This window comes from Carcharodon carcharias, chromosome 9 (genome assembly GCF_017639515.1).
Source record: "Carcharodon carcharias isolate sCarCar2 chromosome 9, sCarCar2.pri, whole genome shotgun sequence".
Taxonomy (NCBI): Eukaryota; Metazoa; Chordata; class Chondrichthyes; order Lamniformes; family Lamnidae; genus Carcharodon; species Carcharodon carcharias.
In genome coordinates, this window is record NC_054475.1 from 8,348,424 (window position 1) to 8,373,594 (window position 25,171).

The 25,171-nt window shown below is 43.9% G+C and overlaps 1 protein-coding gene across 2 annotated transcripts in view; it reads right to left on the minus strand.

The window, feature by feature from the left end:
* The window catches only part of LOC121282038 (ethanolamine kinase 1-like), a 155,024-nt gene extending 142,907 nt beyond the window's left edge, over window positions 1-12,117 (minus strand). For both annotated transcript variants that reach the window (XM_041195397.1, XM_041195396.1), the window contains exon 1: window positions 12,005-12,117. In XM_041195397.1, the coding sequence (XP_041051331.1) occupies window positions 12,005-12,060 (56 nt within the window). In that variant the 5' untranslated portion in view covers window positions 12,061-12,117. The remainder of the gene's footprint in view (window positions 1-12,004) is intronic.
* Window positions 12,118-25,171: the final 13,054 nt, after the last annotated feature.

Below are 25,171 nucleotides of genomic sequence, written 5' to 3' on the forward strand. Positions count from 1 at the left end.
CCTCGACAGAGAAGCTCGCAAGTCGGAGGAGTGTGTCCGCCTGCTCTCTGATGAAGTGGTGCCCACACGTGCGCGTATGGAGGTCTCCACGGGAAGGATGGTGGACGCCATGGAGACCCTGGTCCAGCAGAATACGGAGATGCGCACAGAACTGCACTCCATTGCGGGAGCCATGGACGAGTTCCTGCAGTGACAACATGCAAGGGAAACGGGGCATCTCGACATCCCTCCAGGTTCTTCTTCCACTCAAGGAGTCAGGCTGGGACCCTCAGCTACCCACAGGGAGGAGGAGCGGCAGCTGGACATCCCTGGGTCATCCACTCAGGAATCTCAGAATCTGTCCTCTCCCTCCGAGTCCCCTTTGCCTGTGACCCCCTCAACCTCATCCCCTGTCACCACAGAGGGAGCAGCTGGCCCACAGGAGGACAGCCAAAGCAAGCCGGGGCCCTGAAGGCCTGTGCTCTCCAGAGGACCCACACAGAAGCAATTGGGCCAACCATTGCACAGGCTGTTCCCCCCCCCCCCACCAACCCTAGCTGCGGATGTCAGGGTAGCACCTAGAGGAAGTGGTAGGCCTAGAAAAGTTAAGGTTTTCTGATCACAGTTGTTTGCACGGGTGAACACACTTTGTGACTTTATAACCTGAAAATATATTCATTTTCACTGAATAATGTGTAATGGTGTTTTTCAGCTTCATTCACATGCTTCAAGAGTCCTCCCCCTGCAGCCACCCCCCCACCCCCTCCACTTGCAGTTCAGCCACACACAGCCGGACCAGGAGTGATCTGGAGGGAGAAGTGTGTGTGTGTGTGTGGCACGGCCTTTCAAGGCTTGGTGAAAGCATTCTCCCACACGCACGGAGCCGTTCTCCATCACACTAACCTCAATGTTCTGAGCATCTTCAATGCTGCTTGCTGGGACTCTCTTTCAGTTGTCCATCTGTATCTCCATCCTCCCACTGATCACACTCCCATGCAGCACTCAATACGAGGCCCCTTTCATTTTTGATTTCAGAAGCACGGTGGTTGTAAAGTATGTTTTCAGCTCCCCTACCCTTTCCCCTCCTCCAGCCACCCATGTGCTTTCCCCCCATCACTGTTGACGCCCCCGGGCATCACCTTCCACCTCCCCACCCTCACCGACTAGCCAGAACCCTTTTCTTTCCGAGATGTCCAAGTAAACGTGCAGGTTCCCGATCTTCCCGAAAATCCCCATCCACATCCACATTGTCCTCCCCGACCTCCTTCCCACCCCCAGGGTCCGGTCTGCCTTCAAATCCCCACCAACCACCTTCGCCATCCCTATTACGGCTACTGTCGCATCCTCATCCACCCAACCTGCCAGCTCACTCTGCCCTCTCTCATACCATTCACTCCTACCGCGCCCACTCTCAGTTTGCTCCCCAAGAGGCAGTTATTGGCTCCATAGACCCCTCCCTTGCACATCCACCTGGACATCTACCCTCCCCTTACACCTTCCTCCACTCTTACTCCTTCCTCCCCACAGATTCATTCTGCCCGCTGGGCTCCTGCCCTCCTCTGAACTCCTTTCTACCCCCATACACCTGCGCACACCCCCAAAACTCCTCCTCCCTCCAAACTCCTTTCCTTACACCTTCCTCCCCCCTTACACCTACTTCCTCGGTCGGTGCATTCTCCTTGTTATACTCCCCTCCCCTATACGCCCTCCCACCCCCACCTCACCCCATGACACTATCTTTCCCCCCTTCCCAATCTCAACCCAATCCCAACACCAATGTTACCCACCTCTGAACCTCACTGCCTCTCCCCAACACTATCGTTTCCAGCCCCCAGCCCGCTTCCAACCTCACCCCCACCCCCGGTACACCTTCCTCTCCCAGTCAAACCCAGACCTTCCTCCCCACCCCATCGACGATCACCCATAGCAGCCCATGGCCGAGACCCTGATGCCCTGAAGCAGACTCCAGACACCAAAGGTGACCTTCCTTCCGCCTTGTGTGAGCTGCTTTGCGGTGGAGCCATATCCGTGAGAATGCATCCAGCATGCGATACATGTGTTCCTGCAGGGTCCAGTAGCTGTAGAGCTCCAGCACATGCAGCTCCTCGGATGTCCGCGAAGTGAGCAAGGCCCTAACGGTAAGTCCCAGCTTCTGCACGTCACACTTGTCAAGGCGTGCCCTGGGCCGATGTGTTTTCCTGCCAAGGTGCCCGAATGATCCAGCCTGGGGGATGATTCCAGCGGGCAGGGGGTTATAATTAGGTGCCAATGTGTTAAGATGACGGTTCCCAATGTGTGGCAGAGGAAAGGGCGACCTGCCATTGATAGGCAGAGTGGATGACAGCAGACTGGTTTCACGATGGCGTGAAACTGATTTTTGGCGTACCCGCTACATTGTCTGCTCACGCCCGCCATGACACCCGACATCAACGAGGACGGAAAGTTCCGGCCTATGACACTTGGCTTAATTTAAATAGTTACTAAGGGACCAGGAGACTGTTCAAGTCACAAGAATCATGCAAGATGGTGAATCAGCGCGTGAACATTGTAAAAGTTGCAGTGCATAAACAGTATTACTAGAATCAGTTACACAGGGTGAATGCAATTGGCACAGATGAAAAGTAGTTTATGATTTTCAATATCTCTCCAGTTGACAGGATTATATATTTATGCAATGTTAATTGCATTTGTATAAAGACCAATTTAAATGCAAATATTCTCTGGTCGTTAATGAACATCCAGGGGTTACATATTTGGTTACGTGATGCAGATTATATTAGTACAAAAAGCAATCTAAATGCTAATATATCCTGGTAGTTAATGATCATCCAGGGATTAAAAGGGGCCTGAATAATTGACAGGTTGGCACTCAAAAGGTGTGAACAGACAGGCTATAAATGTTATTTAGACAAGGAATTTTAGCATAGAATCATGCAGTGTAGAAGGAGGCCACTTGGCCCATTCTTCCTGTGCTGGCTCTTTGGTAGAATATCCAATTAGTCCCACCCTGTGTGTCCTCAGCCATAGTGCAGCGAGGAGCTCAAAACTGTGTAGGACCCCTCAGGCTGTTTGCCTGACACGGAATGTACACTGTGAATATCAATAGTATTGAAATTGTATTGAGGGACCTCAGAGTGGAACATGCTGTATGGAGAAAAATTGAATTTTATTGCACTTTCTGTAATTTTCAATTCAAAATGTTTTATGAATATAAATTTTATGAATAATATATAATTTTGGGGAAAAAAAGTCTGTCTTTTATTAGATTAATTGACATTTTTTGCTTGAAGCCCCCTTTTATTGATTTATTTCCCTCTACTCTAACAAGCCTGTACTCACTCCGGGATAAGATTCTAGGGTTGCCTTAACACCTCACCTTCAAACACAACAATCAGCAGGCACAAAAACAGAAAATGTTGGAAAAACTCAGCAGGTCCTGCAGCATCTGTGGAGAGAGAAACAGAGTTAACGTTTCGAGTCCATATGACCCCCCACGGGGTATATTTTGGGCAGGCAGTAAGCCACAGAGAATCACTGGTTCCATCACTGACCCTACTTCCCAAACACATCCCAAAGGTACATTTTGCAGTAAGGATGACTGAATGGCAACAACTTGCATTTATGGTCTGGAATTTCTCAGATAGCGGGGGAGGGGTGGGGGAAGGGGGTGTGGATGAGAATCTGGGACAATGCATTCACAATTTTCGTTGCCCCACAGGCATACCTTCAAGCATCAGGCCCTAAGCTCTGAAATTCTCTCCCCAAACCTCTGCTTCCTTCTTCCCGCCACCCCCCACCCTACCCTCTCCTCCTTCAAGATGCTCCTTAAAATCTACCTCTTTGACCAAGCTTTTGTTCACCTGCCCTAATGGGCTCATTGTCAAATGTTGTCTGGTAGTGCTCCTCTGAGGTGTTTTATTGCATCAAAGATGCGACTATATAAATGCAAGTAGCTATTATAAAGCAATTATCACCTGAACTCTGCCATGGTGCAAGTTAGATAGATACTGCTGAGTAGCCCAGAACTTCCTGTTTTTATTTCCGATTTCCAGGGTCTGCAGTATTTTGCTTTTCTTATCATGCAAATTGAATAGATTTTGTTTCAAAAAGAAGGGCTTGTGATTTGTTCCAGTGGCTCCTTGCTCACCCGGCCCCCCCAATGTGACACTGAGCTACACAAACTGGGGAAGACTTAGGTTTGATCCATGGATCCACCATTTGCACTGAAGATTGTCAGTCAGTGTGGCTGCTATAACTCATCCCAGTGTTCCTGGGTCATGGAAGGCAAACGAGAGAGGAAGAACTCCCACATCTGTTACCTGTTTTCACTGTGTCTGTGGCCAATGCACGATGGTCGCCCACAGCCTTCTGCACATGCTCACCTGGTCCGCGCTAACACACGCGGCCTTTAAAATTCTTATTCCTGTTTTCAAACTCCTCCAGGGCCTTGCCCCTCCCTTCAATGCAATGTTTAGAAATGCAGCCTTGCAACAAGCCATTGAGGCACAGCAGCCCGTTATTTAATAGCATTCGGAGAATGCATTCAAAGTCAATTAATTGCTCTGAGTCAAAGCGTCAGTCTCATTAATTAGGGAAGCAGCAGCATGGTGGTTATGCTGATGTGGTGTGCTGCGGTTCACTCAGGGATTCTGAGCTGTGACATACACTTTTACGTGCATGATGTGGCCTGGAGCTATGGATGGTGATGGTAGAAACTCCAGCGTTCTTTTCATCGCATGGCTGACCAGGAACCTCTCCCACTCTTACCGACTGCCGACGGTGTGTGGTGGAAGGATTTGCAGGTTGACGGACAACCTGTTTGGCCACGGAACACACCTTTCTTGAGCATCGAGTCCTGGGGTGCTTTCAAACCCGGAGCTTCCAGCTCAGAGGCAGGGACACTAACCACTGCTTCACAGGACCTCCGGGTGATTATGCTACTGGACTAGTGATACCACGAAAAACAAAAGTTCAAATCCCTCTTCTCTAATTGGGGAAAATAAATTAAACTAATTAAATAAAATCTTAGGTAATAAAATTGGAATCAGTAATGGTGGACATAAAACTACTGGACTGTCATAAAAACATCTGATTCACTTATGTCCTTTAGTGAATGAAATCAGCCATCCTTACCTGGTCTGTCTTGTATGTGACTCTGAACCCACAGAAACTTTGTGTTTGACTCTTAATTGCCCTCAGGAATGGCCTAACAAGCCATCCAGCCCTGTTCAAGAAGGTGGCTTACCATCAGCTTATCAGCAATTAAGGATGGACAATAAATATGGACAATACCAGTGACACACACGTCCCAGGAATGAATAAAAAGAGGAATGAACAATCCATTGATTGTAATGAGGGGTTGGAGCTGTGCTAAGCACTTTATAATTAGTTTTGACAAAGTTGAGAGTGGAGAGATGCAAATGTCCAAGCAATATATGGATTTTTAAGCAGTGGTGTGAAACACTTATTCCATAATTTATGCTTTCTTTTATATCACTCAAGGACCTGTATGGCATAAATATGCTACCATAATGCCACATGTCCCCAGAAAAATCTGGGCCATCAATTGTACTAAGGACTCTTGAGTTTATATCCTTGGATATTGTCATTCTTATATGCTGTCATGACACTAGCTCCTCGGTTCTTCTCTCCCATTTGTTTCCACTAATTGAACAACACCAACCCTCCTGAAAGGCTGCCATGGTACAGCACAGGTTTACAACTGGTGTTGACAAGGCTATCAGATTGAGTATTGAGTTTCTATCATGTGTCAGGTTTGACTCAATGGTAGCAGTTCTGCTTCCCACTCAGAAGGTTGTGTACTCTTCTGTTATTGTTGGGTTGTCTCAGGAGACATAGGGTACTTTACTCTCATAAGAGATCTTGCTGGAGGCAAAGAGCTTTCCTTCAAAATACTTTTATTTACATAACTAACTATAAATGAAGTTATAGAACATCAGGACATAGCTACAGCTCCTCTCTTAGGTCCTTCTCACTCATCTCTCTCAGTCATCACATCACTATGATACAGCTCCTTACACACGCTGAGCCACTGTTATTAGTTTTAGAGTTAGCTCTTCACTCTACATCTCCCCCAAGTCTTTATCTTGCATTACTAAATACTATCCTCCTATACTCTAGCCCCACTTCATTGGCTTGAACACATGATTTAGGCAGACATTCCCAGTGCAGTACTGAGAGAGCACTGCGCTGTTGAATGCATGAGGTGTTAAACCCAGGGTTCGTCTACCCTCTCAGGTGGATGTAGAAAATCCCACAGCATTTTTGAAAAAGATCAGGGGAATTATCTCTGATGTCCTGCCCTGTTACTTATCCCTCAAACAATATCACAGAAACAGATTATATGGTCATTTATCTTCTTGCTGTTTATGAGAGCTTCCAGTGTTCAAATTGACTGCTGCATTTCCAACATTGCAACAGTGACTGCACTTCAAAAGTATTCCATTACCTGTGAAATGCTTTGGGCTGTCCTGAGATTGTGAATAGTGTGACACAAATGTGAGTTCAGTCTTTTGCTGTATTTTAACAAAACCCTTTCTCCTTTGGGTAGCTTGGCAGAACAGGGTTGAAGGGCTGAATGGCCTATATTTCCATAAGAAGCTTGGGAAGAGGGTTCCTGGCAACCTGACAATTTCTGCAGGTGAGTTGAGGTGGGGGGTCTCCACCACAGAGAGAGGTTCCACAATTACTGCAGAAGGGTTTACAATGGTTAATAAGCTCCGTTTTACAAAGGGCAATCAACTAAGTTTATTTTATCAAGTTTCCTTTTGGTAAAAGCTTTCTGCAGTACGTGAGGTGGAGGAACATGACTCCAGTAACAGGGTCAGGAGCATCATCAGCCAGATGGTGAGATTAACCATCACGCAGGAACTAAAATAAGACTCACAGTTCCTTGTGTTTACACAGCAACATTCTGAAAATAGCCAATAATGGGGAACTCTTCTCCAAACTCTCTCACGCACCTAAGCAGAGTGGTGAGTGGGGGCTGGAGGATATCATGTCTTTCTGGGAGTGGTGGTGGAGGCAGCGGGGGAGGGGAAAAAGGAGGGTATGCTAGAGATTCGCAAAAAGGACCACCAGTACAGTTAGTAGGGCAGTCGTATTTACAAAAGTATTTTCAAAACACAATCACCAGTAATGACTGCGTCTCTTCCCAGTCCCACACAATAAGCTCAATTGGATCATGCACAAAAAACTCATACATTCAGGCTGCTCCCAAGCTTGAACTCTAGTTTGGGACTGGAGAGGAACTTGGCCGCAGTGCCCTGGGCTAATTTCTACTTCTGCTGCCTGATTCCCTGCTGTTAATGTCTGTGTGGGTGAACAGCATCAGGTTAAACAGCAATACCATCCCATGAAAGAGCCAGCTGTCGCTGACTGAAGAATAATCCTTTTTCTTATATTCCATTCCCAATAAAACAATACTATGATGAAGAATGAAAATTTGCGTCCATTGTGACCCCGCAAACTCTGCCCCTTAGCATTTGGCACAATAGTACTCATTATCTGTAAGACTATAAGACGTAGGAGCAGAAGTAGGCCATTCGGCCCATCGAGTCTGCTCAGCCATTCAATGGGATCATGGCTGATCTGATAATCCTCAACTCCATTTTCCTGCCTTTTCCCCATAACCCTTGATTCGCTTACTGATTAAAAATCTGTCTATTTCAGCCTTGAATATGCTTAACGACCCAGCCTCTACAGCCCTCTGCAGTAAAGAATTCCACAGATTCACTACCCTCTGAGAGAAGAAATTCCTCCTGATCTCTGTCTTAAATGGCTGACCCCTTACTCTGAGATTATGCCCTCTGGTCCTAGACTCTCCCAGAAGGGGAAGCAACCTCTCAGCATCTAACCTGTCAAGGCCCCTAAGAGTCTTATATGTCTCAATAAGGTCACCTCTCATTCTTCTAAACTCCAATGAGTACAGGCCCAACCTACTCAACCTCTCTTCATAAGAAAATCCCCCCATACTCGAGATCAACCTAATGAACCCTCTCTGGACTGTCTCCTTATATCTTTCCTTAAAAAGCGGACCAAAACTGTTCACAGTATTCTAAGTGTGGTCTAACTAGTGCCTTGTATAGTTTTAGCAAGACTTTCCTATTTTTATACTCCATTCCCTTTGAAATAAAGGCCCACATTCCATTTGCCTTCCCTATTACCTGATGAATTGTATGCTAGATTTTTGTGATTCATGCACGAGGACCCCCGAATCCCTCTGTGCTGCAGCTTTCTGCAGTCTTTCTCCATTTAAATAATATTCAGCTCCTCTGTTCTTCCAGCCAAAGTGCATGACCTCACATTTTCCCACAATATATTCCATCCGCCATGTTTCTGTCCACTCATTTAACCTGTCTATGTCCCTCCGTAGACTCTGTGTCATCCTCACCACTTGCCTTCCCACCTATTTTTGTGTCATCCACAAACTTGGCAATAGTACATTCAATTCCCTCATCCAAATTATTAATATATATTATAAATAATTGTGGCCTCAGCATTGATCCCTGTGGCATTCCACTAGTTACAGGTTGCCATCCTGAAAATGCTCCCCTTATCCCAGCTATTTATCTTCTATTAGTTAGCCAATCCTCTATCCATGCTAATATATTACCCCCAACACGCTGGGCTCTTATCTTATTAAGTAGCCTAATGTGCGGTACCTTATCGAATGCCTTTTGGAAATCCAAATATATTACATCCACTGGTCACCCTTTATCTATCCTGCTTGTTACCTCCTCAAAGAATTCTTATAAATTTTTCAGGCATGATTTCCCTTTCATGAAGCCATGTTGATTCTGCTTGATTATATTATGCATTTCTAAATGCTCTGCTATTACATCCTTTATAATATACTCTAACATTTTCGCAATGACAGATGTTAAGTTAACTGGCCCAAAGTTACCTGTTTTTGTCTCCCTCTGTTTTTGAATAAGGGTGTTACATTGGCAGTTTTCCAATCCTCTGGGACTTTTCCAGAATCTAAGGATTCTTGGAAGGTTACTATCACTGCATCCATTACTTGCATAGCTACTTCCTTTAATGTCCTAGGATGCAACCTATCAGGTCCAGAGGACTTATCAGCCTTTAGCCCTATTAGTTTCCATAATACTTTTTCTCTAGTGATAGTTATTGTACTTACTTTCTCCCCCCTCCCCCTTTTGCCCCTTGATTATTTAGTATTTTGCTATTAGTGTCTTCTACCATGAAGGCTGCTGCAAAGCATTTATTCAACTCCTCTGCCATTTCCTGGTTCCCTATTATTATTTCCCCAACCTCATTCTCTAAGGGCCCTATGTTCACTTTGACCTCTCTCTTCCTTTTTATATATTTAAAGAAGCTCTTACCGTCCATTTTTATATTACTTGCTAGTTTACCCGCAAAGCTTATTTTCTCCATCTTTATTTTTTTGGTCAGCTTTTGTTGGTTTTTAAAACTTTCCCAATCCTCTGACTTACCACTAATCTTTGCCACATATTATGTTTTTTTTCTTTCAATTTGATACTATCTTTAACTTCTTTGGTTAACCATGGTTGGTCTATCCCCTTCCTAGAATCCTTCTTCCTCACCGGGATATATCTTTGTTGTGAGTCATGAACTATTTTCTTAAAAGTCTGCCACTGTTCATCAACCATCTTTTCTGCTAAACTCCATTCCCAGTCCACTCCAGATAACTCCGCCCTCATTCCTTTGTAATTACCCTTATTTAAATTTAGCACAGTTGTTTCCGATCCAAGTTTCTCACTCTCAAACTGACTGTAAATTCTACGATGTTATGGTTACTGTTTCCTGGGGGATCTTTTACTCTGAGATAATTTATTAAACCTGCCTCATTACACATTACCAGATCCAAAGTAGTCTGATCCCTGGTTGGATCCACAACATATTATTCTAGGAAACTATCCCGAATACACTCTATGAATCCTTGCTTGTGACTTCCTCTGCCAATTTGATTTTCCCAATCTACATGAAGATTAAAGTCACTCATGATTAATGTACTGCATTTTTTACATGCCTTCATTATCTCCTGATTTATTCTCTGTCCTACAATATAGCGACTGTTAGGGACCTATAGATTACTCCCAACAGTGTCTTCTTCCCTTTGTTATTTCTTACCTCCACCCATGTGGATTCTACATCTTCCAATACAAGATCATTTCTTGCTATTGTACTTATTGCATCTCGTACTAACAAAGCTACCCCACCGCCCTTTTCTCCTGCCTGTTCTTTCGAAAAGTAACATAACCCTGAATATTTAGTTCCCGGCTTTGATCTCCTTATAACCATGTCTCCGTAATGGCTATAAGATCATACCCATGAACCTCTATTTGTGCCATTAATTCATTTATCTTATTTCGAATACTGCAAGTATTTAAGTAAAAAGCCATTAATTTTGCCTTTTTACAGATTTTTTCCCCCTTTGACTCTATTTGCAGTTTTTTTTTATGTTTGTGCACTCTGTCCCTTCCTGTCACACTCTGGGTATCATTGCCTAAATAGCTGCCCTGCAAGGCTGCCATATCCTTTTGCATTGTTAGCCTACTTAACCCCTCCCCAGAACCCTCTACTCCTCTATTCTCCAGTTTCAAAGCCTCAGACTAAGTTTTGACGAATGAACAAACTCACAGCCAGGTGGCTTTTTTTGGGTAATGGTGATTCTACATGAAGGAATGCCATGTGGGTGAGGTGTTGGAGTGTGGGCAGCATACATGGAGTTGAGGCCCCAGCGCACAAGTTGGCTTCTTGCAAAGATTAAATTGCTTTGAAGATAGGGTGCAGGGGGCAGGAGATAGCATTTGGAGCAATTGCCATCACCCATACTCATCTCAGTTTGAGACATCGCAACCAACCTTTTAATTCTCAGTGAGAAAGCCTTAGCTTGCTTCTCCATACCCTAATGATGTAGAATAAAATAAGGCAGATTTTTCTGCATGCAAAGGGAGTTTACTAGCACGACATCTTATTGTTAATATGTAGTTACATAAGAACATAAGATATAGAAAAAGGAGTAGACCATTCAGCCCCTCAAGCCTGCTCCGCCATTCAATAAGATCATGGCTGATCTTCTTGTGTTTCAGATTCCACATTCCCATCTACCCCCGATAACCTTTGATTCCCTTGCCTAGTTCTAAGCTGGTCACTAAGCAAGGGAAGCACAGGAGAGAGGGGAAGACTGTGGCATAGTGGTAATGTCACTGGGCTAGTAATCCAGAGGCCCAGATGAATGCTCTAGGAATGTGCAGCAGCTGGTGGAATTTAAATTCAATTAATCAAATCTGGAATTGAAAGCTAGTCTCAACAATCATACAAAACTAATGCTCTTTAGGGAGGGGAAATCTGCCATCCTACATGTGACTCCAGACCCACAACAGTGTGGTTGACCCTTAACTGCCCTCTGGAATGGCCTAGCAAACTACTCAGTTCAAGGGTGATTTGAGATGGGCAACAAACGCTGGCCCTGCCTTGACACCCACAAAGAGTAAATAAAAGCAAATTCTGATGGAGTGTGAAAATTTGCACTATTTGCCAAATTCTGAGCCTACACTGAAGGTACAACAATACCCCAGAGAATGAAAGCAATTATACAGGTATCAAAAGATTGTAGTTTCAATTTCTTGCCCTAATTTTTTTAAAACGAATTTTAAAATTTTGAACAAATTCACAATGGCAAAACAGCACTTTGGCAATTCTTCTACATTACATGAAGCAGCCTTCCCAACACTGACAACAAAAGTGGCACCTAGTGTTAGCTTCACCTCAACTAATCCTCAGCGCAGTCAGTCAAATAAAATAAAATTGACATGTCGCTGTCAAATTTTGTGCTCACACAAAAGCTGTTAAGTGTATTATTGAATCTTCTACACAATAGTTAAAGAGCTCAGAATAATTATATCAATCAACTCAAACTTGCATTCAATATTTGTTCAGCTGTGTGTTGTTTTGCTACTGAATATTAAATAAGCGTTAAAATTCCCAACAGTAAGGCAACAACTTAGGCTCTTACCTTTTTAAAGCATAAGCTGAGGTACAAAGACACCAAAGGACTAACAGCCACTTCATTGTAAGTCTTCTGCTATAAGCTTCGATCTTCTTGCTTTGCTCACTTTCAAATCTTTGATCTGTGTAAAGTTTCTATCTCTTGTGAGTTTTATAGTCACTTGGCATCGTCTGCAGCTTCGCCATCCACCTTCTCATTGGCTATTGCCCAACCCCTCTGTCTATTGCCCTGCCCCTATTAAACTGTCTGGCAGCTTGGACATGAATGCAGCAACCCAACTAGAGTCAATAAAGACTTAAGAGGATGGTACATTTCTTTAAGCTGCTGAGCATTCACAGTATGAGACTATAATGTTGTGTGCCTTCTTACTCTATATACCTAGCTTTAATTGTTGAGCCTCAATTGGCTTCAGGGAGATTTTATTCCAAAATTATGCACAGCGATTAAGTGGAATTCTATGGAGGGAAGGAAAAGCAGGATACACAGTGGCTGGGCACTTTGACTCCATTAGCTTTGTAGCCCTGCTGAAGCTGATAGTTACCCAAATCTGTCCCTACTCACCCCATCAAAACACTCCATCATTTTAAAATCCTCCTGAAATCTAGCGATTTAATAAGATCATAAAAACTTTCCTTTATGGAGTGTCTTTTTACAAAGAAAATGTGCCCATGCACTTTATATCGGAGAGGCAGTGAAAAAAAAAGAGTTGTTGCCAAGCCATCATATGAGAATTAGGGGAGATGACTGTAAGCATGGTTAGAAGTATGGGTTTGAGAAGTTTTTAAAAATGGAGAGAGAAATGGAGTGGCAGAAGGGTTTAGGGAGGCAGTTGCAGAGAATAGGGCTCTGGGACCAGTAGTAGTGTGAAAGGTAGAAGGGTAAGTGTTAGGAACCAAGACTGGAGGAGTAGGCTAGGCTTGATTTGAAGATGAGGATGAGGATTAGAAAAGGAGCAAGAGATAACCACAACGGTCTCTATAGCAGTTGCAATAGAGAGATGCCAGAGAAATTACTGAATCACAACTTAATGACTGTTTTATCGATGAATGGGAAAGAGAGGCTTAGTTGAAGTATAAAAGGGAGAGTAACCAGACACCCTTAGTATCACAGGAGAAGGTGAGTAAGAAGGCTTAGGAATTTTAAGATGAATAAAGGCTTCACAGCCAATTCCACCACATGTGGGCATTGGTGGAATTTTTTTATTCTTTCATAGGATGTGGGCATCACTGGCAAGACCCAGTTGCCCATCCCAAACTACCCTTGAAATAAGTGGTCTTCAGAGGGCAGTTAAGAGTCAACCACATTGCTGTGAGTCTGCAGCTACATGTAGGCCAGACAGGGTGAGGATGGCAGATTTCCTTCCCTACAGGGCAGTAGTGAACAACAGTTAATGATAGCTCCATGACTGAGACAAGCTTCATAATTCCAGATTCATTAATTGAATTTAAATCCCACTGGCTGCCATAGTGGGATTTGAACCCATGTCCCCAGAGCATTAGCCTTGGTCACTGGATTGTTAGTCCAGTGACATTAACACTCATTAACACTGTCTCACCATTGGTTGGAGTAATTGCAGATTTTCTGACCGATACCTTTCAAAATTCATTGGAATCAGGGAACATCGCGATGAATTGTAAGGAGGCAATTCTGAAACCCATCTTCCAAACAGGAGAAATCCTCAACTAAATACTGTGAGCCTTATGTCAATCCATGGAAAATGATAGAGACGGCAATGAGGCAAAGCATGACAGATCATAGAAAAGATAGGATCAGGCTAGAGAATGCCAACTTAGGTTCAGGAAAACCACCTTCTTTAGCTTGGTGACCATTTTGTCTGATTCTGCACCTGCGAAGCATCTGGGGGTATTTTTCTACATTGAAGATATCAAACAAAAGTGAGCTGTGGTTCTCAGTGGTGTTTGTGAATAAAGTGAAGCAGTGGACGTTTTCAACCTGGTTTTCAGGAAGGTATTTGAGGGCATCCCCGGTAATAGGGCTGGTACACAAAGTGTGAGCCCCTGAGGTAACTGGCAAAGTGGAACTTGAGTGAAAGGCAAACAACAAAGATTGGTTGTGGACAGGGAGATATCAGAGTGGAAACCAAATGCAGGTAGAGTCCCAAAGGGATCATTGTAATAGTCGTTATTGTAATAATACTTAATCATTAAGTAGTGATTCAGTAATTCCACCATTTCTCTGGTATCTCTATATTGCCACTGCTAAAGAGGCCACTGCTGAAGGTCTCTTCTGATCTAAGAATAATGTTTATAAAAAAATACTTGAGGGCAAAATATTCTGTAATATGTATAAGATGACACCAGTGATCAATGTTGCTAACCAATGTCTAAACAACTTGCATTCCTGTGGGATCTTAAGTAAAACATTCAGAGTCCAATCTGACCACAAGCTACGTAAGGAAATGTTAGAACAGATGGCCAAAAGCTTATTCGAAAAGAGATGTTTTAAGCAGTGTCTGAAAGGAGAGAAAGAGAGAGAGAGAGAGAAGTAGACAGCCAAGGAGGTTCAGGGAGGAAATTCACAAGGCTAGAGCTGAATGAATGGCTGCCAATGGTGGGTGAAGGAAACTGGGGATACACAAGAGGCTAGAATTGGAATACAGGATGTTGCACAGGGTTGGGGAAGGTTACAGAGATAGGGAAGGGACAAGGCCACAGAAGAATTTAGGCACAAGGGATTTGGACAGGTTAAATTAATGGAAGTGGGGCAGATATTATTCAACACATATAAACGTAAAGTCATGAGGTTAGTGGAAGAATTGAAAGTGTGGACTGCATGTGATATTGTAATGTGTTTGAGGCGACAGAACAAGGGAAAGATCTGGGAGTTTGATGGATAGCTCATTAAACTTGGAATGAGCGAGTTGTCTTATGTGGAAAGGTTAGGCAGACTTGGCTTGTTTCCACTGGAGTTTGGAAGAGTGAGGGGTGGCTTGACTGAGTATAGAAGATCCTGAACTGTCTTGACAAGGTGAGCATGAAAAGAATGTTCTCTGTGCTGGATGAGTCCAAAACTAGGGGGCATTGTTTTAAAATTAGGACAGAGAGAGGTGAATTTTTTTCTCTCAGAGAGTTGTGTGGCTTTGGAATTCTCTGCCTCAGAAGGCGGTGGAGGTGGGGTCATTGAATATTTTTAAGGCAGAGGGAGATAGATTCATGTTAGGCAAGGGAATCAAAGGTTATCGGGGGTAGATGGGAATGTGGAATTCGAAACACAAGCAGATCAGCCATGATCTTATTGAATGGCAGAGAAGGCTCGAGGGGCCGAATGGTCCACTTCTGCCCCTATTTCGTATGTTCGTGTGTAACCACTTATTCAGTGTCAGGTGATCACATTCTGGAATCTGCAGCTTGTGCTGCGATTTATTCATCAAAGGATAAGATTTCAAAGTTGCATCTGGCTTAAATGTGTCTTCATCCGCTCTGAAGTGAGAGTCATATGGGCTCGAAACATCAGCACTGTTTCTCTCTCCACAGATGCTGCCAGACCTGCTGAGTTTTTCCAGCACTCTCTGTTTTTATTCCCGATTTCCAGCATCCGCAGCATTCTTCTGCCATCTTCATCTTTTTCTCTGCTTTAGAGGCAAGATGTGGAGGGAATCCAGAGTAAGGCTCTGAAACTGATTACTGAGCCTAAAGAGGAAAGGTTGTCTACACTGGAGCTTTATCCTTTTGACAGAGGGAGTTCTTGATTAGAGCTCTTTAACATATTCACAAGAATGGAAAAAAATTTGGATCAAATATTTTTAGTCAGGATTGAAGGGCACTGTGAAGTTAAGCGGTGGGGGCGGGGGGGGGCGGTGGTCAGAAAGAAATAGAAAAATTAGGCAACTTTTTATTTTAAAAAAAAGCTGATAGAATTCCGGAAGAGATTACCAGCAGCAGTGCTGGAACAGAAAGCTATGGCGGGGTTTAAAAAAGGACGGGGTGTATTTCTGCTTTGGGTGGAATTTAATGCCCAACACTCGGAGATGACTTTGGGGGCTGACTGATTGGGTGGGAATGTGTGGGGTAGAGACCCCGCCATCTTCCTGACTACCCTAGTCAAGTTCCGGGCGGAATGGGGGGGATGGGGAGGCGGTGGTGTAGTGGCATTGTTGCTGGACTAGTAATCCAGAGACCCAGGGTGATGCTCTGGGGACCCGAGTGTGAATGCCCAGAGCGTGGGCAGCCTTCTGTCTGGAGGCCTGAATTAGCCAGCAACCCTCGTCCCGCCCACACTTACCTCTCTCCAGGGTTTTATTGTCAATCCTGGGTGAAAGCCCTGGTGCAGTACTGGCCTTGGCCATGGTGGCACTGTCGGTACTGGAGAGCTGCTGGCCTCCGATTGGCTGGCAATCAGGGCAGCATTTCCGCCCTCCACTGGGCTTAATTAAAACGGGGGCCCAAAGCTGCCCGTGTAAGTGCCTGATTGATCGGCCTCACAAAATTGATCGTTGTGTGTTAGATGGGAACCCTGCCACAAACATTAAATTCCACGCAAAGGGAAGCCAAGCTATTAGTTTCAGAATCGGCTGAGGGGCCCATGGGAGCTCCTTGTAGGGTGAGGTAGATAAACTTCTCCTGTCCAACGTGTTACCGGCTCTGTACAACCCTGCCTCCAATCAGTGCAGATGCCCACAGAGTCTCATGTCTCTTTTTTATTATTCTTTCATGGGATATGGGATGTGGGCGTCGCTGGTTAGGCCAGCATTGATTGCCCATCCCTAACTGCCCTTGTTCAGAGGGCATTTAAGAGTCAACCACATTGCTGTGAGTCTGTAGGCCAGACCCGGTAAGCACAGCAGATTTCCTTCCCTAAAGGACATTAGTGAACCAGATGGGGTTTTTTTTTTATGACAATCAGTAATGGTTTCATGATCATCATCAGACTTTTAATTCCAAGTTTTTATTGAATTCAAATTTCATCATCTGCCGTGGTGGGATTCACACTCGGGTCCCCAGAGCGTTACCCTGGGTCTCTGGATTACTAGTCCAGTGACAATACCACTACACCACCCCCTCCCCATCCCCCCCCCCCTCCCCCCCCCCCCCCCCCCCCCCCCCCCCCACAACCTCTCCGAAACTTTATTTTGGGTTATTCTCTGGAAAAGCGCTTGATAGAATCATGCAGCTCAGAAGGAGACCATTCTGCCCATTTGTACTGGTGCCAGCTCCTTGAAAGAGCTATCCAAACAGTCCCACTCCCCTGCTCTTTCCCCATAACCCTGCAAATGTCTCCTTCACGAGTTTATGTCCAGTTTCCATTTGAAAGTTACTTTGAATCAGCTTCCATCACCTTTTCAGAGAGGGTATAACAACTTGCCGGGTAAAATAATTCTGAATTCCCCCAAGTTCTTTTGGAAATTATCTTAAATTTGTGTCCTCTGGTGATGCTGACCCTCCTGCCAGTAGAAACAATCCCTACCCATTTCCTTTATCAAATCTCCTCGTAATTTTGTTGAAGCAGAGACTACACAGAGTGACAAATAGAGTTAAAATGCTGGGTCACTGGAGTTATAGATTGACAATGGGTATTTGGGCATTGCAATGGATCATTTGTCTGAATAAAGTCAGGTAGGCAGATGGCTCCACCCCACACCACACAATACCTGATGTTCTTTGTTCCGATTTTTCTCAAAGATTTTGCAATGTGCATGAATACATCAAACCAGGACAATGCTTGTACATTTCCATTTATCGGACATGCTTGCAATTCAAACATTCAGTTTTAGTTCTGGCTTGCATGTATTGTTCCAGCAGTAATGAGCTGCTGCTGTTCTAAAAGGTCACAGAGTAGAATTATTGAAGTGCAAGTTATCCTTCTGTCAAAAAAATGGAATTGAAGCAAATTAAAAAAAACATAGTACAATTGGTGGAGGTACCAACTTTTTAAAAAAGAAAAGGTAGGTATATATTTTCAATAATAAGCTTCAAAAGTGGAAATATTTGCAAGGCTGTGTGGAAAGAGTAGGGGAGTGAAACTAATTGTGTCACATAAGGGTCTGGCATATAAAGGGTTAACGTGGGACCGAGGACAGTGCTGTCCATGCAGTGATGTAAGAGAACAGATGACCTGCACTTAGTGGTCAGCGTAGTGTAGGACAGAGCTGTGTGTAGAAGCAAGCATGGAGTCAGCTCCTAACCTGGACCTTTGCTGTGCCTATGTACATAGTTTCTAGTAGTTAATAAATACTTATCGTTGAACTACCTAAGACTATGATTGCCTTAGTAAGACCTACTGAGCTACACCCAAGACTCTACAACAAATTGGATAGCTCTTTCAAAGAGCAGCATACGCACAATGGGCTGAATGTACTCTTAACTCTCTATGATTTTTTTAACAATCATTCTTTCATGGGATGTGGGCATCACTGGCAAGGCCAGCATTTGTTGCCCATCCATAATTGCCCTTGGGAGCAGTTAGGAGTCACATTTAGCCAGGCTAGGGGGCGACAAATATCCTTCCATAAAGGACATTAGTGAACCAGATTGGTTTTCACAACCATCAACAACAGTTTCATGGTCACCATTACCGAGACTAGCTTTCAATTCCAGAATTTTTATTAATTAATTGAACCATGGTGGAAACTCATGCTCCTGGAGCATTAGCCTGGGTCTCTGGGGTACTCATCGCGTTACTTACTGCACCACCACCTCCCCGATAGAAGCAGTGCAGCTATATAATGCAGTTCCTCCAAAAGCCAGGAGGTGGAGTGAAATTCCCTCCCTAATCAAAGATAAAAGCAAAATACTGCGGACGCTGGAAATCCAAAACAAAAACAAAAATAAAAATACCTGGAAAAACTCAGCAGGCCCGACAGCATCTGCGGAGAGGAAGACAGTTAACGTTTCGAGTTAAAGAGTCATACGGACTCGAAACGTTAACTGTGTTCCTCTCCGCAGATGCTGTCAGACCTGCTGAGTTTTTCCAGGTATTTTTGTTTTTGCTTTTATCCCCCCCTAATCAGTTCCGTATCAGAACTGGATTCATCTCAAAGCTGCTACCCTGGTCTCTCTAACCATTAACGCAAATGAATGCCAGAAAACTGTGAACTTAAGCTGTAGACTTATGATTTGCTCCAACCTTGCCCCTCATCGCTCATTACCTGCCGAAGGGGCTCATGCTACTTGTTAGGCAAAGCCTCATTAAGCCTATAACTTATCAGAATTACCAACTGGGAGCCTTTTCCCAACGTGATGATGAGTTCAGTGTGGAACATCCTCTCGGGCTGTGTGAAACAAATAAATCTACAGTCACTTCAGTTTTGTCCCCTCAAAATTGTACTTTATTTATAAAATTTGCAAAGATGCATCACAGAACATTTCAACCCGAAAATTATAGAAAGTCATAAAATTCGACAATGTGTTCCACTCGTAGGTGTCTCTATGCAATTGTAACTCATTTAATATTTGCAAAATACATCCCATGTCAGGCACAGAGCTGGGGCAAAACAGTTCAAATTCAAAAAATGATGAAAGGTAAAATAGAATTCAACTTTCCTTGATACAGCATGTTCATCTCTGAGGTGCCTCAATACAACTTCACTACTTTTTTATACGTTCGTACATATGAATTAGGAGCAGGAATAGGCCACTCAGCCCCTCGAGCCTGCTCCGTCATTCAATAAGATCATGGCTGATCTGAATGTAACCTCAAACCCACATTCTTTCCTACCCTCAATAACCTTTCACCCCCTTGTTAATCAAGAATCTGTCTAGCTCCGTATCCATATTCAATGTTAGGCATACAGCACGAGGGGGTTCTACAAATTTTCCAGCCCCTCAGTGCCCTATGGCAGAAAGGTCTTAGACAGTGACCTTTCCCCTTTGCGCCGGCTGTCCGTCAGCATGTAGTCCTGGACCTTGGAATGTGCCAGTCTGCAACATTCAGTCAAGGAGAACTCTTTGCACTGGAAGACCAGCAATTTTTGAGCAGGCCAAAGAGTGACTTCCACTGAATTAATGATTCTCCAGCTGCAGCTGATGTTTGTCTCTGTGTGCATTCCCGGGATAAGCCCATAGAGCAGAGAGTCCTGTGTCACAGAGCTGCCCAGGATGAACCCCGACAAAAGCCAATGCATCTTTTTCCAGGCCTGCTTTGCAAAGGCACATTCCATAAGGAGGTGGACAACTGTCTCTTCCCCACCACAGGCACCTCGAGGGAAATGTGCAGAGGGGATGAGACACTGGGCTTGCAGGAAAGATCTGACGGGGAGGGCCTTTCTCACCATCACTTCATGGCCCTTGAGAACTTACTGCCTGGAAATTTTCGGAGCAATCCGGTTCATACTGGATTGGGGCAGAATCATACCTATACCCACTGTAATGACTTGACGTACCGGACAATCACGTGACCCCTGATAGTCAGTAGGAAAAGCTATACTTTCAATTACTACATTTCCTCCCCTTTTCATTTTTTACACTTCCTACTTACAGAGAACATTACAGAGAACCCACAACATATACATATATACAAGTCAGGTGATTAAAGATTAAATCTCTGAGGTTGGTTCCTTATTCAGTTAGAACAGTGCAGCTCTACCACTTGAGGTTATTCCACTGGATCGACATGATCACGAACTGCAGCATCTGATACATCATTAGAAAGTGACAGTTCAGGGTCAGGCAACTCTACAGAGACATCAGGCATGTCTGTTCTAGATCGATCGTCACCTCAGGAATTGATGGTTCGACATTAATCACAGGCGGCATAGCTGGTTGCTGTATTGTCTCTCTATTCCTAAGATGATCCACCCGTTCTCGAACAATTCAGCCTTCCACTTCCACCTGGAAGGACAAGGGACCAGTTTCTGAGACAATTGTACCAGGAATCCAACATGGTCCACTTCCAAAATTCTGCACAAATAAAAAACTGTATCTCCTACAGTAAATCTTCGACCTTTACTATGAATATTGTGATTCAATTTTTGACTATCCTGTTCTTCTCTACCTACCCCTCTAAGTTTGGAAACACCAGATTTAACCTTGTACATAGGCAACACTTCATCAATAATTCAGACGGTGTTGAATGAGGCGTCATATGATATTTGAGAAGAAAGTGGGAAAGTCGAGTTTCTAGAGGACCTTCTGATAACCTCTTCATTCCAGATTTGAAAGTTTGCGCAGCTCTCTCAGTTAAACCATTTGATGAGGGGTGATATGGTGCTGTTTTAATATGTCTGATTCCATTTAAATTCATGAATCTATGAAACTCTGTACTGGTGAAGACTGCACTGTTAGTCAAAATGATGACTTCTGGTAGGCCACGTACACTAAAATATTGACAAAGCTTTTCAATAGTTGTGCTCGATGTTAGTGATCTGACTTCATACACATCCATCTATTTAGAATGCGCATCTACAATCAATAAGAACCTGGTACCCAAGAACGGTCCTACATAATCAATCTAACCCAGGGTCAACCAGGCCACTCCCACAGATGCATTGGAGCTGAAACAGGCCACTTCTGTGCTTGCTGACAGTGGAGACAGTGCTTGACCATCTTTCAATGTCATTGTCAATGCCTGGCCACCAGACATAGCTTTGTGCAAGTATTTTCATCTTCAATATGCCTGGATGCGCACTGTGAAGCTCTGTCAAGAGCGGTTCTCTTCCTTGTGAAGGGACGACAACTCTTGATCCCCACAATAAGATTCCATCTTGACTACTTAACTCTGTTTTCCGTGCATGGAATGGTCTCATCTCTTCAGGGCTCGGATTTTCGACAAAATTGGATCTCGCTTTGTCCAAGTCCTAATTTGCTTTGCACACACAGGCAAAACATCCAAGAAATTCAGTACAAGGACAACTTCTTGTGGCATTGAAGCATGTACAATGCTCTCTGGTAACGGGAGATGACTGAGTGCGTCCGCATTTGAAAGGCAGGACAGTGCATAAAGGTATACTCATACGCAGATAATATCAAAGCCCAACGTTGAATTCTTGCTGAGGCTATTGACAGATTGGCTTTATCCTCACTGAATAAACCCATGAATGATTTATGGTCCGGCACAATGGTGAAATGTCATCCATGCAGGTACTGGTGGAATTTCATCACTCTGAATGTCACCGATAAACCTTCCTTTTCTAGTTGGGAATAACCCTTCTCGGTTGCAGAGAGGGTTCTGGAGACATAGCTAATTGGCCTTTCTGATCATATTTCTGTCTCTTCTTCTTTTATTTGCTGTAGAGTTTTGTCTCGTCCTTCATTTTGATTTCACAGTTGGCCAAATTTCTCTCTGGTGAAATCTTAACTTGGTTCAGTCTGGTAGTTGAGCTACTCATGGCTTCATTATCCACTCGCATGTTGGAAAGTTCCACGAGTTGTTGCCAAATGAAATGACTTGACGTACCTGAAACAGATAACTTTATTACAGAGAGCTTTTCAGAAGCTATATGCTTGAACCAGGTCCTCAACTAGAAAGCCATGTCCCCTGGATTACTCGCGCTTAGGGCTCATTGGTCAGCGTCTCCAAGAACAATTATGTGACCCCTAATAGGCAGTAGGAAAGGCTATAACTTCAATTACTACATCCACCTTTGCCGATGTGACTGTGGAAGATAAAATAGAAAGTTCACCATTACACCTCAGTGGCAGCCCTTTAAGAATATCTACCATGATAGAATCCCTGCTGACAGCAAGACCCTGTGGAGTAAAGGGGAAAAGTTTGCATTTTGATAGCATCTTTCACAAACTCAGAATGTCCCAAAGTGCTTTACAACCAATGAAATACTTTTAAATTGCAGTCAACATTATAACGTAAGAACTTTGGCAGCCAATTTGCACACTGTAAATTCTCACAAAGAACAATGTGATAATGCTCTGTTTTTTAAAATTATGTTTGGTGAGGAATACATATTGGCCAAGAAATTGGCTCGATCAACATAGAGTGTTTAGAGAAATTATTAAAATGAATTAAGCTAGGAAAATCTCACATGTCTGCTCATGGCTTCTGTCAACCTTGGCCTTATTGCTTTTAAGAGAACAGAAAATCAACTTAGATGGTTAGTTGAGTGTTCAGTGAAAATCTAAATAGTCTCTTAAAAAAAATCCCATTATCTTTTACTTTAACTATTTCTGGCATTTATATGAGGAGGGAGTTTAACCCTGAGGACAGATGACTTATTCAGACTTCAGTACTTACCCAGCTCCTCAATCATTACTGGAACATCTGCTCAATTGGTTTTATATGCCTGATTGAGTGTCAGCGTTGCAGAAGAGAATTTGAAACAATATACAGCATTCCTTAAGTCACAGAATATACAAAGCAAACTTAAAAAAAAGACTGGCATTAACATAGCATCTTTTGTGACTTCAGGACATCCCAACGCAATTTACAGCCAATGAAGTACTTTTGATGTGTTGTCACTGTTGAAGCTTAGAAAAATGCAGCAGACAATTTGCTTCATTTTGCAACAAACAACAATGTGATAATGACCAGATAGTACCCAGCTATATAAAGGGATAATGGGATAGGTGGAGCAACTTAAAGGAAGAGAGAGAGAGAAAGAGAGATGGAAAGTCAGAGAAGCTTAGGGAGAGAGCTCTAGGGCTGAATCTCCAGCCACCAATGGTGGAGCAAATAAAATCCTGGAGAAGCAAGACACCAGAAATGAAGGAGCACTAAGGCCTCCAGAGTTTTAGGGCTGGAGTAGGTTACAGAGATAGGGAGGGGCAAGGCCATGAAGAATATATTATTAAGGAGCTTATAGCAGGGAACATAGAAAATCTCAATGCAGTCAGGCAGTCAACCTGGTTTTGCGAAAGATAAATTGTTTTTGACTAATTTATTAGAGTTATTTGAAGAAGTAACAAGCAAAATGGATAAAGGGGAATCTGTAGATGTGGTGTACTTGGATTTTCAGAGGGCATTTGACAAGGTCCCACATCATAGGTTACTACACAAAATAAGAGCTCATGGCATATGGAGTATCAAATTATCAGGAACAGAGGATTAATTTGCTAACAGGAAACAGAGTAGGCATAAATGGGTCATTTTCGGTTGGCAAGATGCCACACCCCTAGACAAGCTGCCCCACCCAGTACAGTTACAACAATGGCACCCACCCAGCAAAATGTCAAAAATTGCCCAGGTATGTCCTGTACGCAAAAAGCAGGACAAATCCAACCTGGCTAATTACCACCACATTAGCCTACTCTCCATCATTAGTAAAGTGATGGAAGGAGTCATCAACAGTGCTATCAAGCAGCATTTGCTTATCAATAACCCGCTCACTGACGCCCAGTTTGGGTTCCGCCAGGGCCACTCAGCTCCTGTCCTTATTACAGCCTTGGTTCAAACATGGACAAAACAGCTGGACTCCAGAGGTAAGGAGAGAGTAACTGTGCTGACATCAAGGCCGCATTTGACAGAGTGTGGCATCAAGGAGCCCGAGCAAAACTGGAGTCAATGGGAATCAGGGGAAAAACTCTCTGCTGGTTGGAGTCATACCTACCACAAAGGAAGATGGTTGTGGTTGTTGGAGATCAGTCATCTCAGTTCCAGGACATCACTGCAGGAGTTCCTCAGGGTAGTGTCCTCGGCCCAACCATCTTCAGCTGCTTCATCAATGACCTTCCTTCCATCATAAGGCTAGAAGTGGAGATGTTTGCTGATGATTGCACAATGTTCAGCACCATTCATGATTCCTCAGATACTGAAGCAGTCCATGTCCAAATACAACAAGACCTTGACAACATCCATGTTTGGGCTGGCAAGTAGCAAGTAACATTTGCGTCAAACAAGTGCCAGGCAATAACTATCTCCAGAAAGAGAGAATCTAATCATCATTCCTTGATGTTCAATGGCATTACCATCATTGAATCCCCCAACATCCTAGGGGATACCATTGACCAGAAACTGAACTGGACTAGCCATATAAATACTGCGGCTACAAGAGGAGCCCGCGGAGACAACAAGCAAGTCATGCACCAACGTGAGGTCATTCTGGACCTCCCTGCTCGCCATTGATGGATGGGCACCTAGCTGGGATACTAGGGGCCTCATCCATCTCCCACACTGGCAGTGGCCACCTGAGGTCAGAGCAGGTCAGAGCTAGGAATCCTGTGACGAGTAACTCACTTCCTGACTCCCCAAAGCCTGTCCACCATCTACAAGGCACAAGTCAGGAGTGTGATGAAATACTCTCCACTTGCCTGGATGAGTGCAGCTCCC